General features: G+C 39.0%; 1 protein-coding gene across 2 annotated transcripts; it reads left to right on the top strand.

Moving 5' to 3' along the window:
- The first annotated feature begins 392 nt into the window (after positions 1-392).
- Positions 393-20,683, top strand: cdk5rap1 (CDK5 regulatory subunit associated protein 1). 2 transcript variants are annotated; one of them, XM_055652402.1, is made up of 13 exons: positions 393-743; positions 3,794-3,897; positions 5,192-5,226; positions 5,566-5,666; positions 6,786-6,996; positions 8,244-8,364; positions 10,117-10,347; positions 10,682-10,779; positions 12,859-12,914; positions 14,123-14,253; positions 15,519-15,665; positions 18,790-18,930; positions 20,243-20,683. In XM_055652402.1, the coding sequence occupies exons 1-13, from the start codon at positions 467-469 to the stop codon at positions 20,348-20,350; spliced, it is 1,761 nt and encodes a 586-aa protein (XP_055508377.1). In that variant the 5' UTR covers positions 393-466; the 3' UTR covers positions 20,351-20,683. The 2 variants fall into 2 exon arrangements, with proteins under 2 accessions (XP_055508377.1, XP_055508376.1); XM_055652401.1 differs by having other exon boundaries at positions 406-743; positions 15,516-15,665.
- The last annotated feature ends 1,970 nt before the right edge of the window (positions 20,684-22,653 follow it).

Below are 22,653 nucleotides of genomic sequence, written 5' to 3'. Positions count from 1 at the left end.
AGTTTCATTACATGTTTTGCCTGCTTTCTGAACTTGTTCTGTATACTTACTCATGAGTATTTTTTAAATAACAGTAAACTGTCTCACGATTTCACAATGCCATATACGTGTTAAATCGCCCTTTCTGATGACCTCCTTGGTAAAAATTGAAATTCCACTTTACAAAATTGCATTGTTGCAAATCAGGCATTTTTCGACTTTTTGCTGGTTTTCATAACATTGCATCTTGTTCGCTTGGTTTCCAGAAGGGTCTCTCACGATAGCGAGCCGACGTATTAACCAAAGATACTAGAGGAGCTCTATAATCTTTGGTATTAACGGCCCACACTCCTTTACAAAAATGGCACCACTCTGCCGCTCGAGAAAATAGCGCTCCTTTGCCAAGATGGCGGCCGGCTGAACTCTCGGGAGCCGCCATCCGCTCCCGTAGCTACATCTCGCGGTGAAACAGGGTGGTTGCTTGGTGATGGTGGGGCCTGCGAGGGCAGTGAGGACGCTGCTGAATTTTAGGCCGCCAAGGCTCAATGCAGGGGTTAAATGTCTACCCCAAGCCTTCGTGGCGGGGACAGTGATTAGATCCTGTCCGTCTCTCGGCTCCGAGCCATGCGCCAGGCTGTCGGATGGACCCGGCCTTCGGGCATTTCTTCGACCACCGTCCAGAGGCGAGGCGGTGAGGGAGGGTCTGGGGGAGGACGCGCCGCCCTACCTGATCGGGGAGCCCGAGCCCGGCGGCAATAGGAGCGGTGAGTGGCGGCCTCGGTTAGCCGGTATCTCGTTGCCTGAAGCAGCGTGGGTAGTTCGTGGCGAATTTCTCAACATCATTTCGACTTCACTTTAGATTTTGATATAGCGCGGAAACAGGCCCTCCGGCCCATCGAGTCCGTGCCGACCAGGATCACCCCGCATACTAACACTATCCTACACACTTTACAAACCATTTATAAACTTTTCAAAGCCAATTAACCTACAAGAAAGGAGCCAGGCAACATCTCTGGAGAAAAGGAATAGGTGATGTTTTTCGGGTTGAGACCCTTCAGACTGAGAATCAGGGGAAAGGCAAACGAGATATATAGTCGGTGATATGGAGAGATATAGAATAAATGATTTTTTTTAAAGGTAGAGCCCACAGTGATCCATTGTTGACTGGACTAGGTGATACGAGTTACACAGAGAATGACATTCAACAGGGCTGCAGTTAAAAGGGGTGGGGGGGGAGAGGGGGTTACATCAAGGATTACTTGGTTCGATAAATCCATATTCATTGTAAACTGCCCAAGCAAAATATGAATTGTTCCTCAATTTTGCATTTTGCCTCATTCTGACAATGGTCGAGGCCCAGGACAGAAGGGTCAGTATTGGTAATGGGAAATGGAATTAAAGTGTTTGTCTAACCTACAAACTTCTACGTCTTTGGGATGTGGGATGAAACCAGAGCAATTGGAGAAAACCAATGCAGTCACAGAGATAACGTACAAACTGTACAGTCAGCATACATATTCAGGATTGAATCGGGTCTCTGGCACTGTAAGGCAGCAGCTCTATTGCAAGGCAGCAGCTCTACTGCTGAGCCACCGTGCCGATCATTTCAGAGGCCAGCACAGTGTTACGTCTTGTAAACCACTGTGTTGCAGCGCCAGAGACCCGGATTTGATCCTGACCACGGGTGCTGTCTGTGTGGAGTTTGTACCTTCTCGCTGTGCGTGGATTTCCTCCAGATGGTCTGGTTTCCTCCCACATCCCAATGACATGTGGGTTTGGAGGTTAATTGGCATCTGTAAATTGCCCCAAGTGTGCAGGAAGTGGATGTGAAAATGGGATTACATAGAACATAGACTGGTGCGAGCGTATAATCAATAATCAACGTGGACTCAGTGAGCCGAAGGGCTTGTTTCCATGCTGTATCTTCATTGTCCGTGTCCATCTTCCATGTTTCAAATGTTTACATCGTTGTCATTGTCCATCCTGAAAAGGACGCAAGCGTCCGGCGACAATCTGGTAGCCATCACGTGGCAATAGATGATGGTGTTAGCAGAATTAGTTCAGGATACTTCCAGTTTTCAGCCCTGTGACGTGGGCGCTTCTATATGGGGCCCCATGCTGTATATCTGAACTAAATAATCGCCTGATTCCCACAATGTAAACCATTGTTGCAAAAAAAAAAGTTATTCTACGATGTGAGCTTTCACAATGCAAATCTGATACAAAGGCAAAAAGCGGAAAACATTTGTGTAGTACACGGGCTAAATTAGTTATTGAACGATTTTGATTGGGAATTACAGAAACCACAAGGTTACTTTGGAAATTAGCAAGCAGGAAAGAAAGCTTTCATAGAAAATAAACCTCCCAAAAGAAACAGGAACTGCAGATGCTCGATTCTTGAGCAAAAGCCGAAGTGCAGGAATACGTAGCGTATTCCAGGCAGCATCTGTGCTGAGAATGTACAGTTGACTCTTGAGGTGGGTTTGACAAAGCCTGGCAAATGAACGTGTTTGGAGTTGAGGTGGGTTTGATTGGCTAGGTGGACAAAGAACAAGAGATGAAAAGCCTTGGGTGTCAGTAGAGGAGAGAAGAGAAGTGGAACGCAAAGCAAGAGAGAGATGGAGAAGGATGGGGATCGAGGGAGAAAAGACGCAGGGGAGTGAAAAGAGGGGCTGCCATTACAGAAAGTGGTAGAGGTTAGCATGTCCTTTAACCCCTTTGTCATGCAAGGAACTGCAGATGCTCATTTACAAGATAAGTACATAAAGTGTGTGTGGTGTAAGTCAGCAGGTCAGGCAGCTTTACTGGAGAACATGGTTAGGTGACGTTTCATGCAAGGACCTTTCTTCAGACTCCCACACTTTGTCTTTTATAGTTGATCGTCTATTCGGTACCATTATCCTACTCTTTCCTTGTATATCATAATACCACCCACTGCCCCTCCCCCGCCACGATCCCCTCTCGTTCCCACCAGTCCAGCCAGGGTTTTTACCTTTGTTCAGTTTTGCATCTTTTTCATCACCTCGCTGCCAACACTCACCCAGCGGGTTTCATCTGCCCATCTCTTACATACCTCATCGTTTTTTTTCTCTATGTCGTACTGCAGCTTCTGTTTTGGCTTATTTGCTTGCTGGTCCAAGTTCTGTTTGAAGCCTTATGTACACCTTGCAATTAATTATCATGCCTGCACTAGAATCATTTGTAAAATTCAAAATATAGCCTGGGTTCCCTTACCCAGATGTATGTAAAATAAAATGCTGAGGACAATCACAATACACATTTCTATATGCTCGGAATATTTAAGTTGAGGAGACACTGGATAGGTTAAACCAAAATAGTGTACTTGTGGAGATCAATCAGAGTGACGGAGCCACTTCAATACTGTTTGTATTTAGGGCAAACCAGCAGGCTATACAGAGGCCACAAAATAACATTAAATCAAAGGTAGACACAAAATGCTGGAGTAACTCAGCGGGACAGGCAGCATCTGTGCAGAGAAGGAATCTCTCCACAGATGCTGCCTGGACCGCTGAGTTACTCCAGCATTTTGTGCCTACCTTCGATTTAAAACAGCATCTGCAGTTCTTTCCTAACATCAAATCAAATTGTGAAGTGATACTAATGTCTGCTAGTCTCCTTGCAATGCTTATGCGTTGATATAAGATGAAATATATTTGCAAAACTGCATTCTCCCATCCGTAGAGGTTGGAAGAATGTTTATTTTTATAATCCAATGATGCTGTATCATGGTGATGATGCTTGCTCCTGGTTTTAATACTTATTTCTAGAATTTGAATTATTTTATTATTTTCAGTGTATTTCGAAACCTATGGATGTCAAATGAATGTTAATGACACAGAAATTGCTTGGTCCATCCTCCAAAAAAATGGTTATAAGAAAGCTACCAGCTGCACTGAGGTAATCTATATTATTATAAACAACTTTTTATCTTTAATGTTTGCAGTTTAGCATTGTAGTATAGATTTATGTTTTTTAAATGAAGGCTTTAACATTAATCGTTGTTAAATTAAGTTGTTCAAGGTTGATGTGAGCCAAATAAGATTAATGGCTGAAGTTAACTGTTAACAAAAAGATTCAGTTTGCCTTTGCGCCTCATATTGCCAGATAAATATCCAATTTTGTAATTTGTTATGTCTTTTTAATTTGTAGTGATATTAGATATCAATAAACTTGTAAGATTCTTGGAGCTTGCGAGTAATTAATTTATTGAATGGACAAGGAAGTGGAAGTATTCAAAAATAACTGATAACAGTGTAGTTTCACCTTCAATAGAATGAACATTGCATTGTTTCATGGATTTGTCAGATTTCCACATTCCATACTAAGGATTTTACAATCTATCAGCCAGTTTTCCTGTTTCCAAATTAATTATAATAAAATGTGTCCAACATAGCATCTCTTACATCCCCAGCTACACAAAGCATCCCATTCCCATTGTCCCTGTTCCCAGTTGACTCTGTTAACTTCCTATGCACGAGAACATTGATTCACCTTAGCTTTGCCAGTCATGCTCCAATATTTTCCTACTTAATGCACTTATCTAAAATCTGTTTCTCCCATCACACAATGTGTATATTTCCCCGTGTTTTTTTTACCATTTTTACTTGCTGCTCAATAATGATGACCAGATTTGCAAGTCTTTGTTGTCATTTTTAAAACTAAAGTAGTATAATTGCTTGGTATTCAGAATAAATGAACATTTTTGTTTAATAAATGACTTTAACAACTTTTAACTGACTGTTGTGGGGTTTTTTTTAAATAGATTATAAAATTATATATTACATTGATTGCAGTATTATAATATGTGGCATAGAAATTCTTAAATACCATTTTAAATCAACAAAATGGTGTTTCTGCATGAGTCCGTCATGCCGAGTTATTAAAGAACTCCAGTACATAACTGGTTCCAATTGTGTTTAGTTTTCCAAATTATTATCATGTTTTGCAATGTGACTTAAGTTTGAATGAAATTTCAGTTGCAGAAGACTGCCTTGGCATTAGTCAATAACAAGACTATAAAAGACTTGCAAAGAAAAATATAAAACCAATGTTTTGCACAGAAACTTGCTCAGGTGTGAAACTTTTCTAGCCTTGAAATAAAGTACCTATGCTGCATGTTCACAAAAGATTTTCAATCGTGTTAATCCAATAAACCTTTGAAAAATTATCTGACGTCTTTTTTTTGTTGCAGGCTGATGTGATTTTACTTGTAACATGTTCAATCAGGTATAATTTTCAATAATTTTTATTTTATGCCATTATCATTTTTAACCGGGAATACTAATTGTCATCTAAGCTTATTCAAATTAAATTTAGGGCAAATTCGATAGGTGGTGGTGCCTTTTGGACAGCCATTGCAAAATCTCAACTGAGCCTACAACCACTGGCTTTTATATGAAAGCAGTTTTACAGTGTGTACAATTCTTAATTTAACTGTATTCAGTAATTCTCTGATTAGTTGTTACCTACAAGGGGATGGTGCAAAATAACTTGATGCTAACTTGCATCTTTAGTCTGTGAGAAAGATAATTTGTAAAATGCATCATAAGACTTTTGCTTTTTCAGAGAGAAGGCAGAACAAACCATCTGGAAAAGGCTGAAGCAGCTTGCTGCACTAAAATCCAACCGAGCAAAATCACAAGTACCACTTAAAATAGGGATCTTGGGTGAGATGGCATCTGTAATGTTATTTCATGTCTCCTTAACAATTACCCAATTTCAGCAAGATATTGTCAAGATGACCAATGTAATCACAGCGACAGCTATATATTGACACTTTTTGTTTATGGGACAAAGGAGGAAAATAATTTCAAGACAGCTATGGGAACTTTAGTAACGTAAAGATAATGTGGAAATACAATATGGAAAGAAGGCAGAACAGACTACCTGGCACAGATTGAAGTGAATGGATGAAACGGGTTTAAGAAAACAATGAATGATTTAAAGCCTCTGGCTGTTCTATATTCTGTTTCTGACTCTGTGCCTGCCACCTAGCTGGACTTAATATTTCTGGACTAGCTGTTCCTCTACCCACTAAGGCATTCCTTGAGTTGGCGAAAACTCGTAAGTGGCAAGTAACAACCTATTCTGAGGCCCCATCCCAAAATCCCCTGATGACTTTTGACAGTTCACTGCCATCATAGGCTTTTAGCTTTTTAATGATTTATGTTGGAGTCTTTTTAAAAGAACAAACGTTCCAATGAGTTTAGATGATTTAAAGTTTTAAAAAATAAAATAAAATTTACTCAATTCAACAATGAGTGCAGTGGAGAATAAGGTGCCATATCATCTTAGGCTTGCACATTTTATTCAATATGCATGTGAGATCAAGGTGGTTAACCATTTAGACTCCAGCATATCAATCAACATCATTGAGCTCCTTAACAACATAGCCACAAGTACCAGATAAAGTTGCTGGACTCTGCATCAATTTAATTTGACACGAGTGTCTAGTACAAGAATATAATAATCTGTTTTCTTTTTTTTTATAATGCATGAATAAATTGGACTGGAAATATGACAAAAGTATATACTTTAATTTTGACTTGAAGTTGAATCAAAATATGCCGATACATACTGCTATACCCAGTAGTTCACAACCTTCAGAGTTCTTCCAGTAGTTTATTTTTTAATCCAATAACGCATTTTTATTAAATACTAGCCATATTTGTTTAAAATTTAAATATTCATATGAAAATTATGGAGTAATTTAGGCAGAAAACATATTACCAAGTTCTTCCAAGGTGGAAATCAAATCAAATAATATTGTTACTAATTTATGATAGGTTGCATGGCTGAGAGGCTGAAAGAGGAAATCCTTGAAAAAGAAAAGCTTGTCGACGTTCTTGCTGGGCCCGATTCCTACCGTGATCTTCCCAGACTTCTGACAGTTGCTGAAACAGGTCAAAAGGCTGTGAATGTTTTGTTGTCACTGGATGAGACCTATGCAGATGTCATGCCCGTTCATGTAAATTCCAAGACAAAAACAGCATTCATGTAAGTGTGATTCCCAGTTTATCAATTTTTGCATAATGAATAGAAAACAACTCTCTACTGTCTGGAACTGATAAAGAAAAGTAGCTGTAATTGTTGTTAATTATCTCAGCTACTAGACATTTGCAGGTATTCTGCAGAGATGTGTCCTATGCACAGCCATCTACAGTTGTTTAATTGGCGACCTTCACTTTATCATTAGAAGTGAAATGTTGCCTGATGATTGCTTAGTGTTCAAATTCATTCACATCTTCCCCCCCCTAAATCCCTCACTATGATTATCTTGGGAGTTGCCATTGATTATAAACGTTTAAATTGTAAAATAGCAATTAGTTCAATGGCTAGATACTTTGCAGTGAGTGACTCACCTCTTGACTTCCAAAAGCCTTTGTATTTACTATACAGTGAAAGTCACAGATTTATAAAATGCTGAGTGAGTGAGGCTCCATGCGTACTTAAACTAGAGTTTAAGTATAGTTATGTATTTTAACTCCAAGGAACAGCATGTGGCTTGACTGCAATGCCACACCATAGCAACATTAACCAGATACACTGCAGAAAATTGTGAAGGCCAAGTTAAGACTTTTTAATAACTTTGAATGGCAGGGTGCAAGATGAAGCTAGAAAAGTGCAGAGTTCTGTGTACTGCCAATGTGTAATCTACTATTCTTATACTCTTGGACTTAAGAATCATTGCATAAATGTATGATTGTACTTGTGTATATAGTAAGATTTTTACAGAGGGAATTTTGCTGTACCCAGGTACACATGACAATAAAGTTCCACTGAAAGGTTTTCACCAGCATTTGTCAAATCTACAGACTCTATTGTTTATGGCAAGGGAAGCCAGTCCAGTGGAACACCACCAAAATGTTTGTTTCTTTCCAAACCACACAGTCCCACTGATGCATGTGATCTATGAATTCCAAATTTATCAGAACAAAGCTGTCACCTCTGCATTCACAAGAGCAGTGGGCCCCACTGTGCACACGGTGACTGGGATCTTAACATCCACCTTATTAATTTAGCTAGTATTTCCAGTATCATAATGATTTGCATCAAAGCTGGAGTCACTTCAAAGCTCGTGCTTTCTTGCCTATTGTTTTAATGTAACATTGATTCTGTAAAGCAATACGTGGTTATTTAGCTGGCTGGTTATTATTTGTTCCATGAAAATTGCACGACGACGCTATCATAGTACTGTCAAAATGGACAGTTTCTAGCTGAAACAAAGCATTTCCTTGTTCTAGCTCCATCATGCGGGGATGCAATAACATGTGTAGCTATTGCATTGTTCCTTTCACACGTGGGCGAGAGAGAAGTAGACCAATTTCTTCCATTTCACAAGAAGTCAGAATCCTTTCAGACCAGGTAAGCACTATTTTGAAAAAATATCTTTAAATGGGCTGAAAGCATCAGCAGTTTTTAAAAATCCAACATTAAAAAAACATACAGTAAATAGTTTTTTCCAGTTGCTTTTAAGTAATTTGTCAAATTTTATTTCCTAAAATTACTCTGAAATAGCTGGTTTGTATTGTATGTAACTTCACAAATTGGCTGCAAACAATGTGCTGGTCTATCTTGGTTTAGCTAGTTACCAGCACTTGCTTCCCTTATTTGTATGACTCTACTGTTCCCATTTTCCCGACAGCCTCAGTTCTTTGGTCAACGTGTGAGGCTGAAGAAATTGCAGCTGGGCCTAGGATGGTAGATTCCAAGATCCCATTCTGGACCACTTTGGGCTTTTCACAATTTGCTGTCAATGACTGTTAAATGTCTCTAGCAGATTTTTTTAAATGGGTCAAAAGGACTTGAATTATTTTTTTAAATACTTAAAGCATAGCAAGTGCTATGAATTAATTTAAAATATTTAAATTAATTAAAATGAATAAAGAAAACAAACCATTTTAATCATGGTTTGCGACTCCATTGAAGTGTATCAGTCATGCTGCACACTTGAGCCATGTCAAGCTGATGGACTAGATGTAAAGTGGAAAGTCACCTAAGTGACATTCTGATGAATCAATTAAATTAAAATGGAGAAGTAACTGGTAAAAATACTGAAATAATAATGCTTCTGTTTATAACAATATACATTTACAATTTTTAACTGTCTTCATATTGTAAATCACTTGATACAAACTGAAATAATTAAATGAAGAAGGAATACCTGTTTCTTTTCATTGTTGAACTTGGTCATCTATGGAAGTAGTCAGGTGTGTGGTGGTCTTTGCATGGATGATAATGTGACTGCAAGACCAGGGACAAACACAGTGTTGAAGATGGATACTGCTGATCCTACTGAAACCACCCCAAGAACACTTAGCAATTTCTGTGGCATAAATTTATGTTACCAACTGGTATATACACAGGTCCACCACCGATATTCTGGAAACTGACGGTCCGGCATCTCCTTTAATCTGGACAAAATTACAAGAGCACACTTAAAATTCACCCCGAAAATGTGGCGCCTGGGCCGGGCGAGGTGGCCAATCTCAACCTAATCAAGACTTCTGCGCAGATCAGTTGATCAAATTTGCCCTTTACAGCTGAGGTTCTGGAATTCCAGCTCGGCCACACCCGACAGATCCGTTCCCATAGCCCACATCTGCACTGATTGGCGGGTCAGATTTCCCAGTGTGGCTGGGGTTCTAGAGCTCCAGCTCATCCGGAGCCGACAGATCTGTTCCAGAGCCAACTTTCGTGGCCGATTTTGCAGGCTGGTATCTTAGAGAATCAAATAAAAATGAGTTAAATTCAATGAGTGGGAGAAGGCTGGCATCGACTCTGTGGGCCGAAAGCCCTGTTTCTGTGCTATATCTCTTGACTCTTTAATTGAGTCCCACGCCCATCAGCCAAAAGAAACAGAAACTTGAAAGCACGCACCACCAGGCTTCTGAACAGTCTGTCCATAACATGGACTGCTGTTCGATTACCTCTGCCCCGTTTGTAAACATTGGGCTCTGTCTCTGGACCTGGTACACTACAGTGCTGGGAACTATATTCTGCACCCTGTATTTTTCCCCTTTGTTCTATCTAATGTACTTGACTTTGACTTGATTTTATTTGAATCTGCTGAGTATAATGAGTCTGATGCAATATAATTATGCCCCTTGTTTGCAGGGAGTAAAGGAGGTTACGCTACTGGGACAGAATGTCAACAGTTACTGTGATACTTCAGAGATTCAGTTTCATACAAGGGAACCGACACATCTGAGCCGAGGGTTTAGTACCATATACAAGAACAAACATGGAGGTTTGCGTTTTGCTTGCTTATTGGATCAGGTTTCAAGGATTGATCCTGAGATGAGAATCCGTTTCACGTCACCTCACCCTAAGGATTTCCCAGATGAGGTAGAGTCACCATTATACTTGCTCTTTTTAGGTAGAAATAATGTTAAATTTCCACATAACATGAATCTTAGGTAAGGTGGAATCTGTAATGTATTTGTTATTTCATGTCTCCTATACGATTACACAATTTCATCAAGATATTGCTATTGTCAAGATGGACAATCTTTAGTAATTGCTAAACTTGTAATTTTGCCTTGTCTCAAAAACATCTGCATGATTGTGTTGTAACTGGAGTTGAGGGACATCTGACTTTTTTGCTTCAATATTGTGAGCATTCTATCATTGATTTTGAAGAGTGACATTTTTTCACCCTGTGTTTAATTACACTTATCAGGTTTTACAACTTATCCAGGAGAGAGGCAACATTTGCAAACAGATCCATTTGCCAGCACAAAGTGGAAGCACTGCCATACTTGAAGCCATGAGAAGAGGGTATACTACTTTGTGTTCATTATTATTGATTCCTCTGTTAAACAATACTTGTGTAAGTGACCAGACAATCGCATAGATCGCCATAGACTATTTTTGTACTATTTATTCTAAAAGTCCTAATACTCTGATTTTCTGCCACAGGATTGGTAGCATTATTCTTTGTGTATAATTATAGTACAATTTGTAGTGAGGCTGCTTTTTATGTAAGCAGTTCCTTTGGATGGGCATGATAAGCTTCTACTGTTCTGTGAATTAGAAGATGACTGAAGTATGCTTTGGGAGACTGCACAGGCGTTCAAAGATATGGGATGGGCGGATGGATGTTCTTCCTACTGTTAGCGACATGACTTCTGCATGGTCTCATCATAGTAAATCAAGGTGTTAAAAGCCTACCTAGACTAAGCTTATTTTGTATTTACAGCTTTGTGTCCCATGAAAAGAAAATTTGCACTCTTCAATGTATTTTCTTCTTCAGTCTATTGTCTAACCATCTGCCTATCAAAGCCCCCACCCCCACCTTGTCTGTGTTCACCTCTTACCTGCCACATTTTGTCTTGCCCCTCCGCTCCTCATGCTTTGTTCTCTCCCCCTCCCCCCACAAACCATCTTACTATTAGTTTGAAGAAGGGTCTTGATGAGGAATGTCACCTATCCACGTTCTCCAGATGTGCTGCCTGACCTGCTTATTTACTCCACCACTTTGTCTTTTACTGTAAATTGATAGCTGGTCATGCTGTTCTTACAGTGATATTCCTTTCAGCCGAGGAAGGACACACCTCTGAATACTGCAATAGACCTTGAAGATGGTCACAATTAAGGCATATCCCCTACCTGCATTCATGCTGTTGGAGCTCTTATTCCTGCAGTTCAAATGCAAATGTTGGGATTTAGATGAAACTCTTATTTGATTGTCTCATGGAAAATTGAGCCTCATTGAATCAATTAGTTATATCAAACTCTCTTGAAGCTGTGTAATTACTAAATTCTGGGAAGTAGTCAGCTAATGTTGTAGCTTATTATTACCAATTACAATATAGAAGACATTTGACATTAATACTGAAGTTGGGGTATGAATGAATTCTAAAATATTAACTCGTAAATAGTGCCGTATATTTAAAAAAAATAAAAACAATCCTTTCCTGAACACTAAGTAAAGGGCCTGTCCCACTTGGGCGTTATTTGAACGTCATTTACGCGACATCATTTACACGTGACGCGCAATTGATGCCCAGTGAGACGTGGTGGTGTAGGAAGTAACGCGATCGACCCAGGATTTTTGGATTTACAAAATCTGCACGCGCCCACCTGCGTGACGCGCAAATGATGCCCGTCGGACAAGCCGTTTATGTAACCTAGATAATGTCATAGAGTGGCACAGCACAGAAATGAGTCTATCAGTGCACCATTTTCCTGCCACTTGTGCTGATCTACTCTTGTCTCATTTAATTTGAACTTGGAATATGAGCTTCATGTAGTCTCAAGCTTCACTCCATCTCTTTGTGTAGCAAATTTTTCTGGATTCGGCATTCCGTACACTTTATTGCATCAAAGGCAAGCCATTGGGGAATTAAATACAGTTATGTGATAAGTTGAACATCCTGTGAAAATTCACAATTAATGACCAATGCTGACTCATCCACACTTGTTTTGTTTCTCATTTTCCAAATGTGTCTTGTGGACTTGAAATGGCTTTCAGCGTGCAAAATTGAAAATTCTACACAATTTGTATCATTCCCATTACTCCTTGGATTCTACAACCTTTATTAGCCATATCTAACAGTGCATGCCCTCATCCTTCTGTCTCTGATCTCCAATGTAATCGTCACCTCACTTTCAGTGGCCGATCTCCTACTTACTGGTGTTCTCTTTGATCCTTTCATTTTTGCACTCTTTCTTCCCAACTTTGAAAGCCTCCTCTTCCATTCCTTCAAAATTTGAATATAAGCAATTAAAAACATCTCTTGTATTGTTCTTTTTGTCTTATCCATCATCTATATATAACTTGTCCACATTTAAAGGCGATAAATAAATGTTAATTTTGCTGAACTATATTTTACAATTTAATTATTTTTATTACAGGTATACTAGAGAATCATATTTGGAACTTGTTGAACGCATACGCGAGATCATCCCAGGTAACTTCATCTAGGTATCTCGCACATCTATAGCATCTTAACCACCTGTGCAGTTCCAATCACCAGAACCCTAGGCCATCACCTTGTGCCTTTTTTTAGCAAGTCATTTTCAGATCTGATTTTCCATATTACACAGGATCCTACTTTCTCTAACCTTTTGGACCAGTTTCACATATGGGGCCTTGACAAAGATTTTATTTAAGCCCATTTAAACTACATTATCTGCATTGCTACCTACCGTGAACATACTTTTATAACAACTCAAAGTTCAATCAAATTGGTCAGACAAAGTCTCCCCTTTATAAAAGCCACATTAACTATCTTTGATTCATCCCAGGATCTCCAAGAATGAATTAATTCTAACCCTCGGAATCTTTTCCAGTGATTTCCAAAACACCCACTGGCCTGTCATTAACTAGTTTCCTTCTGCTCCCCTTCTTGAATAAAAGCATGTCCTCTAGCATGTATTTTACGACCAACTAGAAAAATTAATAAAAGCGTCAGCAATCTTGTTTCCCATAGAAGTCTGGAGATTTACCCATTTTTAAACCTGCTAAGAAATCCAATACCTCCTTTTCAACAGTAATTTATTCTGGAATTCAACCCTCCCTTCCTAAATTCTTCAAGTGCAATGTTCTTCATTGTGAATACAAGTGGAAAGTATTCATTTAAGACCTTGTATATCCTCTAGCACAATAGACAAATTATCACTTTGGTCCCTTACCTTGGTTATCCACTTGCCTTTGATATACTCTCTCCCAAGTGTTAAACCTTTTGCCCATCTACAGTAATCTGATATGTGGGTCAGCTGCAGCTAATTGGGGGGGAAGAAATTAATGATAATGAAGGGGCTGTAGCTTTATATTGATGAAGTTATAGTTGGGTAAATTCAAAACCAACTGTTGCATTTGACCCAGCTAGGTTTTTGTATAATGTAATGTGCAGTTCGATATGAGACCAGTCACTTTTTTATAATGCAGTTTGTTATTTGCATGTTAAATGTATATTGCACAAGCAACTGTAAACTTAATCGTTGAGAATACAGCCAGACAAGTGGAGGGTGTGTCTGTGAGAGCGTTTTACAGATTGTGAGTTTTAAGATTCTGAAATACATGAATGGACCAGTAATTAAGGTCCTTAATAGTATAGATTGTTTGATAGTTGCATGTCAGATAAATTTCTTATTGCAATGTTTATTATGCTAACAGGTGTAAGCTTAAGTAGCGATTTCATTGCTGGATTTTGTGGGGAAACAGAAGACGATCACTTGCAGACTATAGCTCTTCTTCGACAGGTCCGATATAATGTGGGATATCTTTTTGCCTACAGCATGCGAAAAGTGAGTTTCACAAATTACTCGACCTTTTCATTTGTTTCCAGGGTTTTGTATTTGTAACGTGTATTTTGTAATAAAACTACAAATGAAAAATATGGAGCAGATTTATTCACCTCTTTTGATTGATTTTTTTTTTTCACAAACAAATTGAGGTATCTTTTGGATGCACAATTTAAACATTTGGAATCCTTTACTACCTATTTGTTATTTTAAAAAGCTTTTAACATCAGTTACTTTTATTTGTATCATATCCTTCTCATCGCAGGATTTAGCAGCATCATTGTCAAGTAAGGTTTGACAACAATCCACACATGATGATATTGGGGCAGATGATTAAAAGCCTAGACAAAAGAATATTGCAGGAAGATGGAAAAGGAGGTAGAATACTGGATTTTAGGATGGGAATTCCTGTGTTTAGATCTTGGGTAGCTGATTGCAAATGTAGCAGTGATGGTGGAATTAAAACTGACTGCATCAAGATCCAGATTTAAAGAAGCACAGAGATTTTGCAGGCGTTTCTGATGAATGATGAGGACGGGTGTAGGGTAATAAGGCAATGGATTTCTTTTGAAAACATGATTAAACATTGTTAAATTGAGATGACACTGGAGTGAAAGTCAACATAGTTGATTGTTAAATACAATTGTGTTTAAATTAGGAGATAAGCAGCAGAGATTCATGTGAGCGAGCTCAAGTTATGGATATTGGACAGTGAAAAGCTGGCCAGGCAAATATCAGCCTTGTCCAGTCTTATTACAAAGGGGGAAACTTCAGCTACAAACCCAAGCAATGTTATGCTTGCAGGCAGCTTTGATGGAACAGATGTGTGCTTCTCATATGAAATGGGATTGTAATGAATGGTTAATTTCAAACAGTCATCAAGGAAAAGGATGAGGTGGGTTTTGGAGAAAAGAGATTGTAAAAGGATTCTATAAAAAAAGTCTTCAGCTTTTCCATTGTTTTGTTGTTTTCCATTTTATTCAGTATTGGATGTTGACAATTTAACACACTGAAGGGGTGTAGAGGGATTGTGGTTCAGTAAAGCGTAATGAAATTGGCATACATGTAGGATTTTTTTTTCCCAGATGAGGGGGAAGCAGTATACCTTTGAGATGGATGGGACATATACAAGTCCTAGGGAGCTACTATTGTTCTTCACATTTAATTTCCCCCTGGCTTTCTGCTGACAGTGCTTGCCATGGAAGCTGAACATAAATTGTATTGTAAATTAAAAATTTGTAAATTGTTGTAACTTTCTTTTCTAGAAGACGCATGCCTATCATAGATTGGCGGACAGCGTGTCTGCAGTTGTTAAACAACGTCGTTTGGAAGAACTTATTGCTGTGTTCCGAGAGGAGGCAACTAAACTGAACACTGAACTTATTGGAACTGACCAAATCGTGCTAGTAGAAGGGGTAAGCAGAATAAATTATAGAAGTTGGAGATGTGAGCCTTGTAACATTAAAAACAGCTGCAAAAACAAACTTCTCCTCAAACTTCTGAGGAAGTTTCCTAGAATATTCTGAGATAGTAGAGATGTTGATGAGCTTTCTTTGTGATTATATCAGTGTGCTGGGCCCAGGACAGATCTTCAGAGATATGCACACCCAAGAACTTGAAGCTGCCTTTCTGTCAACGAGTGTGGGTTCATGGATCCTTGGCTTTCCCTTCCAGAAATCAATAAACTGCACCTTTGGGCCGTGCTGTCTTTGAGAACAAAATTATTGTCTGGCACCATTCAATCACATTATCGATCTCTCTCCTGTACTCTGATTCATCATTACCTGTTATTTGTTTAACGACAATGGTATTTTAGGCAAATTTTAAAGTGGCATTGGAGTATTATATGCAGTTCTGGCTGATGTATTCTGGCTAAAAGTTTGGAAGGATTCAAAAATGATTTAGAGCATGGTTCTAGAAATGTTAGATACATCCATCAACAAAATGAACAAATTGGTCCTATCTGATATTAGAAGATTAAAGAGCAACTTAATAGATGTTTTTCAAATTATTTAAGGTTTTAATTTGCAGGCAAAGAAGATGTATTTACAAATCAGAAACTATAATCATCAATGAACTAACCAGTAAATTAAGAAGATTGTTTATATGAAGAATGGAAAAAATGTGGAATTTATTACCTCTGAGTAGCTTTAAATAGCACGTACTTAAAAATAAATATACAATGGAGAAAGGAGCAGAGGTACCATTGATTGCCCATTCACACTAGTTCTATGTCATCCCACTTTCTAATCCACTCCCTAATAGCAATTTACAGAATTCACCTACAAACCTACATATATTTGGGATTTGGAGGAAGCAGTGGACCCAGAGGTAACCAATGCAGTGATAGGGAGAACATGAAAACATACAGACAGCACCGGAGGTCAGGATGGAACCAGAGTCTCTGGCACTGTGAGGCAGCAGCTCTACTACTGGTGCCACCATGCCGTCAGATAGTGATTTGTTGGAGAATTTGAAATTTTCTATCTACAAACATTTTTGCCTACCATATACATTTTTTAACACCTGAAGTATACATTTTTATTAACATTCGATGACATACAAAATTGAATCGGGTAGGTATCTCTTGTAACTATTATTCTATTTCCTTCTCAAAAAAGATAAATTCAAGCTCCAAGGCCTACAAATTCAGAAGCACAGCACAGTTTGCTGTTTCTTTTAAAATGGCAACTGAAAATCTATTATTTAACCACAGTCACATGAACAGGAAGGGGCCATGCCACACTCTATCTGTGCCCACTATTCCCATTCTTCTAGATTGGTTTGAGATTGGTTATTTGGAAGATCACACATTGCTGTAAATCTTTAACTGGGATACAGGAAAAAAGGGATTTGTAAGTACAAATATCTGGTCATCATCTATATAATACTAAAACTCTCATCTTGTTTGTTTGTATGTGTGCGTGGTATTTCAAAATCCCACCACTTAAATCGCGATTTTCATAAATCCGTTATTCAAATTCTTCCGTTTGCATTCATAATTAGATCACAATGGGATCCCAAATCTCATTTAAGTAAAAAAATCACGCTTTTCAAAAAAAAATCCGTTTTAATCAAATTCTTCCATTTTCATGAACAGCAAACATTGTGTTTATGTTATTTTAAAGAAAAAATTTGATTTTCATTGTGGGGAGATGGGATAGGGAGGGTTTCCTTTAAAAAAAAAAAAATCACAGTTGTCATTGTGGGGGGGGGGGGGGGATAGGGGGGAAGTTTCATTTAAAAAAAACATTGTGATTTTCTTTGTGGAGGTGAATGGGGGAGCAGGGGGATAGAGGGAGAGGAGGGGGTAGGGATGGGAGAGAGGGGGAAAGTATTGGGAGGTGAGGAAGTAGTATGGGGGGCAGGGGGGGATAGAGGGAGAGGAGGGGCAGGTAGGGAGTGGAGGTTAGAGGGAGAGGATGGCAGTGGGGGAGGAGGGGGAGAGTGGGATGAGAGGGGGTGAGTGGGGGAGGAGAGAGATAGAGGGAAAGGAGGGGGTAGGGAGGGGAGATGGGTTATGGAGGGGGTGACTGAGGGTAGGGGAAAGGAGAAGAAGGGAGAGGTGAGAAAGGGAGTGGGAAGAGGAGGAGGAGGGGGAACAAGAGGGAGGGTGAAGAGGAGGAGCAGGGAATATTGGGGGATGAGGGGAAATGGAGGAGGATAGGGGTCGGAAGAAGGATGGAAAGACTCAGTTGGGGGAGGGTTGCCGTGACTCGCATCACAACGAGAATCTCTGGTGTCACAACGGGAACTGTCAGCCACGCCTGTTCAGTCGGGTGCTATGGGTGAGTGGTGGAATATTGCGTTGGGGGAAACGGGGCCCAACGGGTCCCACTTGGTCTAGATAAGATCATAAAAGCAAGCTAAATTTACAGGGAACTGAAAATGAAAACAAAATGTATGAAAGCTTTTTCTCATTGGTAAATCCTGTTAATGTTTTTTGAACTTTAGTTTCCAGAAGTTCAACCAGTTTGACTCTTGAAACCTATTTTTCAACAATTTTCCACAACAAATTGCACATTCAATATTTGGTCAAACTTCACAATGGATTCCTTCACAATTTGGAGTTACTACTGCATCAGGATTTCCAATGCATTTCCTTTAATAGGCATTACAGTAGTTTCCTTTTGAAAGTGGCTTAACTTGTTGAGACAGCTGATTTTTTTTTCCTGCAACCGTAAATCACTCGGTTTATTCAATGTAGGGAGGAAGGAACCAGTTACTTCCTTTGTGCATTACTTTCCATATCAGTAAAGGACCTTCACTAAAGCAGGTTATAAAGTACTTTGAGAGGATATCGTTTAATTGTACTTCTCACATGTTCAAATCTTTAGTCTGCCTATGATTATCCTAATTTTATTTTAACTTCCATTAGGTAGTAATGTGATTGTTTTCTTCCTATCACCTTTTGTTAAGAATGATCACGACTTTGAAACTTTACATTCATGTATTTGTGTAAATGTCCTTGAATAGAGATAGATTTTCTGCCATCAAAATACCCATTACTAATTGCTAAATGTTGTTATTTGTTCACAGGCTAGTAAGCGATCTAAGGTAGAATTGTGCGGAAGAAATGATGGTAACATTAAAGTAATATTTCCAAATTTGGTGATACCATGTGATTGGTCATCTGATATGCTTGTTTCTATCAAACCTGGGGACTACATATCAGTCCAAGTAAGTGAATTGTTGATATTATTCAAGAGCATTGATTAGGTGTGATAGATGATTTGAAATTTTCATATAGGGAATGGTACATCAAGAATGTAAACATTCTCGACCAAGCAGCAGAACAAACTCAGTAGATAGATAATACAGCTTGTGACTGAGGCCAACAGTGTAGTAGTAGCCTTGATGTGCTTAGCCACAAAATCCTGGGTGTAAAGAGAGTAGAGCAGGGGGGCGAGTACATAGCCTTGGAGTGCACCAGTATTGTGATAGACAAAAATGCTGGAGAAACTCAGCGGGTGAGGCAGCATCTATAGAGCATTTATCCTTCGCTCCATAGATGCTGCCTCACCCGCTGAGTTTCTCCAGCATTTTCGTCTACCTTCGATTTTTTTCCAGCATCTGCAGTTCTTTCATTAACACCAGTATTGTGATGATCAGTGAGGAAGAGATGTCGTTATTGATCAGCACTGAGTGAAGTTTGCTGATGAGAAAATCTAGGACGCAGTTGCAAAGGGAGGTGTAAAGGCCCAGGTTTTGGAGCTTGGTGAGGAGTTTGGAGGGGAATGATTGTGCTGTGTGTTGAGCTGTAGTCTATGAATGTATGTGTTCCTGTCATCCAAATGGTCTAGGCAGAGTAGAGAGACGGTGAGATGGCATCTGCTGTAGACTGGTTGTGATGGATAAATTAAAATGGATCCAAGTTATTTCTGAGGCAGGAAATGATTTGCACCATAACCATCCCCTGAAAGCACTTCCGTGGGGTAGATGTAAATGCTACCAACAATGGTAATGGAGTCAAGTCACCACGAATTTCTTGGGCACTGATATGATAGATGTCCTTTTGAAGTAGATGGGAATTCAGAATGCAGAAGTGAGAGTTTGAAGATGTCCTTGAGTACACCTGCCAGTTGCCCCCCAAAGATATTTGTATGCCGCCTGGGCAGGACACTTTGCGTGGATTAACCCGCTTGAAGGACACATTGAGATCGACCTCTGAAACTAAGATCTCAGGGTTGTCAGGAGCTTTAATGGGGCGCAAAGAGACGTGTTATTGTTCTCCCTTTCAAAGTATGTATAAAAAGCATTGAGCTCATAAAGAAATAATGAGTTGTTACCACTTCTGTTATATAGTGTTGTCTTGTAGGAAACAAAACTGGGTAGTGAGCTGTTCACTATGAACAACTGTGGTAACAGGTGCATTCTCAGAGTCACCATCCCCTTAAACCTGAGAAGAAATTTGCAAAAATGGAAAAATATAAATAAAATACAACTTTTATATTTATGGACAAATATATGATTCAAATGTTTTCTTTTTCAGATAACATCAGCCAATTCCCAAAGTTTAAAGGGTATTCCTATTTGCTTTACAACCTTGAGCAAATCAACAAAGGTGACAGAATTGAAGACTGCCAGTAATGGACAATAGCATTGATCAGGACTGGAGTTGATCCACGTTTTATGTAATGAAGGGTGACTGGAAAAAGTATAAAGTATACTTTACCACAAAACTTTCCTGATAGGAAGGAGGAACCGAATGCAATTTTTCATGAGAGGAAGTACATATCATGTGCAATTCACAGCAACAATGTGTTTTTGTGCATTTGATTTCGAAAATCTTGATGCTGAGTTTCCTTGCACACATTTAAGATGTTATTTTAAAAAATAGAATATGTGGTGGTTGGGTATTGCAGCCTAAAATATTTCCACAATGTAAATGTGCATTAACCTGATGATTAAAAATAAATTATTTTTAAAAAGTTATTGCAATTAGATACTTAATGATGAAGCAAAAATTCTGAATCTGTTCCTGGCACCCAGTTTTCTTTCAAGCTCCTCATTGCTGTTGATCAACATGAATATCTGAAATGAGCTGCATGGGATGGACTTTAGGACAGGAAACGTGACTTTTGTTTATAGGTATTAACTTGAACATACCGTTTGAAATGTAGAAAGATGCAGAGCATTCAAGTCGGTAAATGGGGTTTTCCTCACCAGCAGCTGCGCTGACGAGGGAATGAGGTTTCTTTGGAACGAGGCTGTTACCATCTATACCGGGAGTGAATTGACTTAAGAGCAGGGCAAAAAAATAACTGATCACTCATTTTATGAAGACAGCTGCAAAATTAACCAGGTAATTGCAGTACAACAAAATATATATATGTATACACTATGTTCAGGTGCAAGTATAAATTCCACAACACCAATCAAAAAAAAACAATGAATTTTGTGTCTGATCAGCATTTACCTATCAAATATGATCACCCACGTTTATGATCTGGTCTTTATCTGATATGCTACTTCAACATTCTAATTAAAGATGTGTAGGAAGGAACTGCAGCTGCAGGTTTAAACCAAAGAAAGACAAAATGCTGGAGTAACTCAGTGGGACAGGCAGCATCTCTAGAGAAGGAATGGGTGATGTCAACCATTCCTTCTCTCCAGAGATGTTGCCTGCCCTGCTGAGTCCTCCAGTATCTTGTGCTTCTAATTAAAGTTTGTTGAATTTGATAAATAGTTTTTCTCTGAATGCTATTTGACCAGTTAAGCACGTTCCTACAGTTGCTCCCAAGCAAATTGTACTGCATATGACAGCATGAGCTTTCTGCTGAGTTTCTGTTGCACATTTGCTTCATTACAAGACTCTGAAATGTCCTGGATCCAGTTGCAAGGGCCTGTGATCCTGATTTTCCCCGGTATTACAGTGGAGCAGCGACCCTCCGAATCCATGACAGTCAGATCTCACCTTGGATGGCAGTTCTCACCCAAAATTGAACGCTCTGTAAACAATGTTATTTTACTGTGGTATCTTAAATGTGTAATTTTATCTTTTAGTTTTACGAGAAAAATCTTTAGTTTTAATCTCTCATAATCGGAGATTTTGGAAAACTTTATCAAATTAACAGCCTAGGGTTTTGATAGGCGAAAAACCTCCACTCCAGTTTTACCTCCTGCCAAATGTTCGCGTGAGAGTTCCAGATAGACAATCAACACTGACATTTGGGTACCAAGCTGCAGAGGGTCATTTTGATCACCTCTCTATCAAGCCAGGGTAAATGCAGGTAGGTGGTGGGATGAATCCAGCTCAATGTTGCCCAGTCTCTGGTCCTATATATCATCAGTACTTCAATTACATTTCAATCTCTCCGGCATTCAGTCTTTTGATGTATGCATTGAAGTTGTTTGGTACAGCAATTGAAGTTAGACAGAATAGTAAGAAGTTAAATGGGTAAATTAAGTTAAATGAAATAGGTGTGCAAGGTTGAATCTTATAAAACAGGTAGCAGAAGAATGCCAGGCATGCAGACATTATTGGAAAAATGTTTAAGTACTAAATCAGTGAAAAATACAAATTAGGCAAAGTACTACTACTTAGTGGCCAACAAGGGGATAAATGTTTTGTTAACAGCCTCTGAAAAGGAGCATGAAAATCTTTGCAGAAGCAGTAAATTTTGAAAAGTGCAAGAGTCATCTGATGGGGGAAAACGCTTCTTTATTCAGCTTATTTCAGTGAAATTTAAAATATGGGTTGAAAAATGATCAGCAATCAAAGATACCCATGTAGACTGTTTTAATAGGATACTTTGCTTTAATATAACTACATCACATTTTAATATATGTTTAAGAAAGAACTGCAGATGCTGGTAAAATCGAAGGTAGACACAAAATGCTGGAGAAACTCAGCGGGTGAGGCAGCATCTATGGAGAGACGGAATTGGTGACTTCGAGTCT

This window comes from Leucoraja erinacea, chromosome 21 (assembly GCF_028641065.1).
Source record: "Leucoraja erinacea ecotype New England chromosome 21, Leri_hhj_1, whole genome shotgun sequence".
NCBI classification, from domain to species: domain Eukaryota; kingdom Metazoa; phylum Chordata; class Chondrichthyes; order Rajiformes; family Rajidae; genus Leucoraja; species Leucoraja erinaceus.
This window is presented reverse-complemented; position numbering and strand designations above follow the sequence as displayed.

Bases quoted from the DNA above. Each gene is read 5' to 3' on its own strand.
- cdk5rap1 (XM_055652401.1), top strand. From the start codon at position 467: ATGGTGGGGCCTGCGAGGGCAGTGAGGACGCTGCTGAATTTTAGGCCG. The intron at 744-3,793 runs GTGAGTGGCGGC...TATTATTTTCAG, and splicing joins GCCCGGCGGCAATAGGAGCG to TGTATTTCGAAACCTATGGA. The intron at 18,931-20,242 runs GTAAGTGAATTG...TTTCTTTTTCAG, and splicing joins GGGACTACATATCAGTCCAA to ATAACATCAGCCAATTCCCA.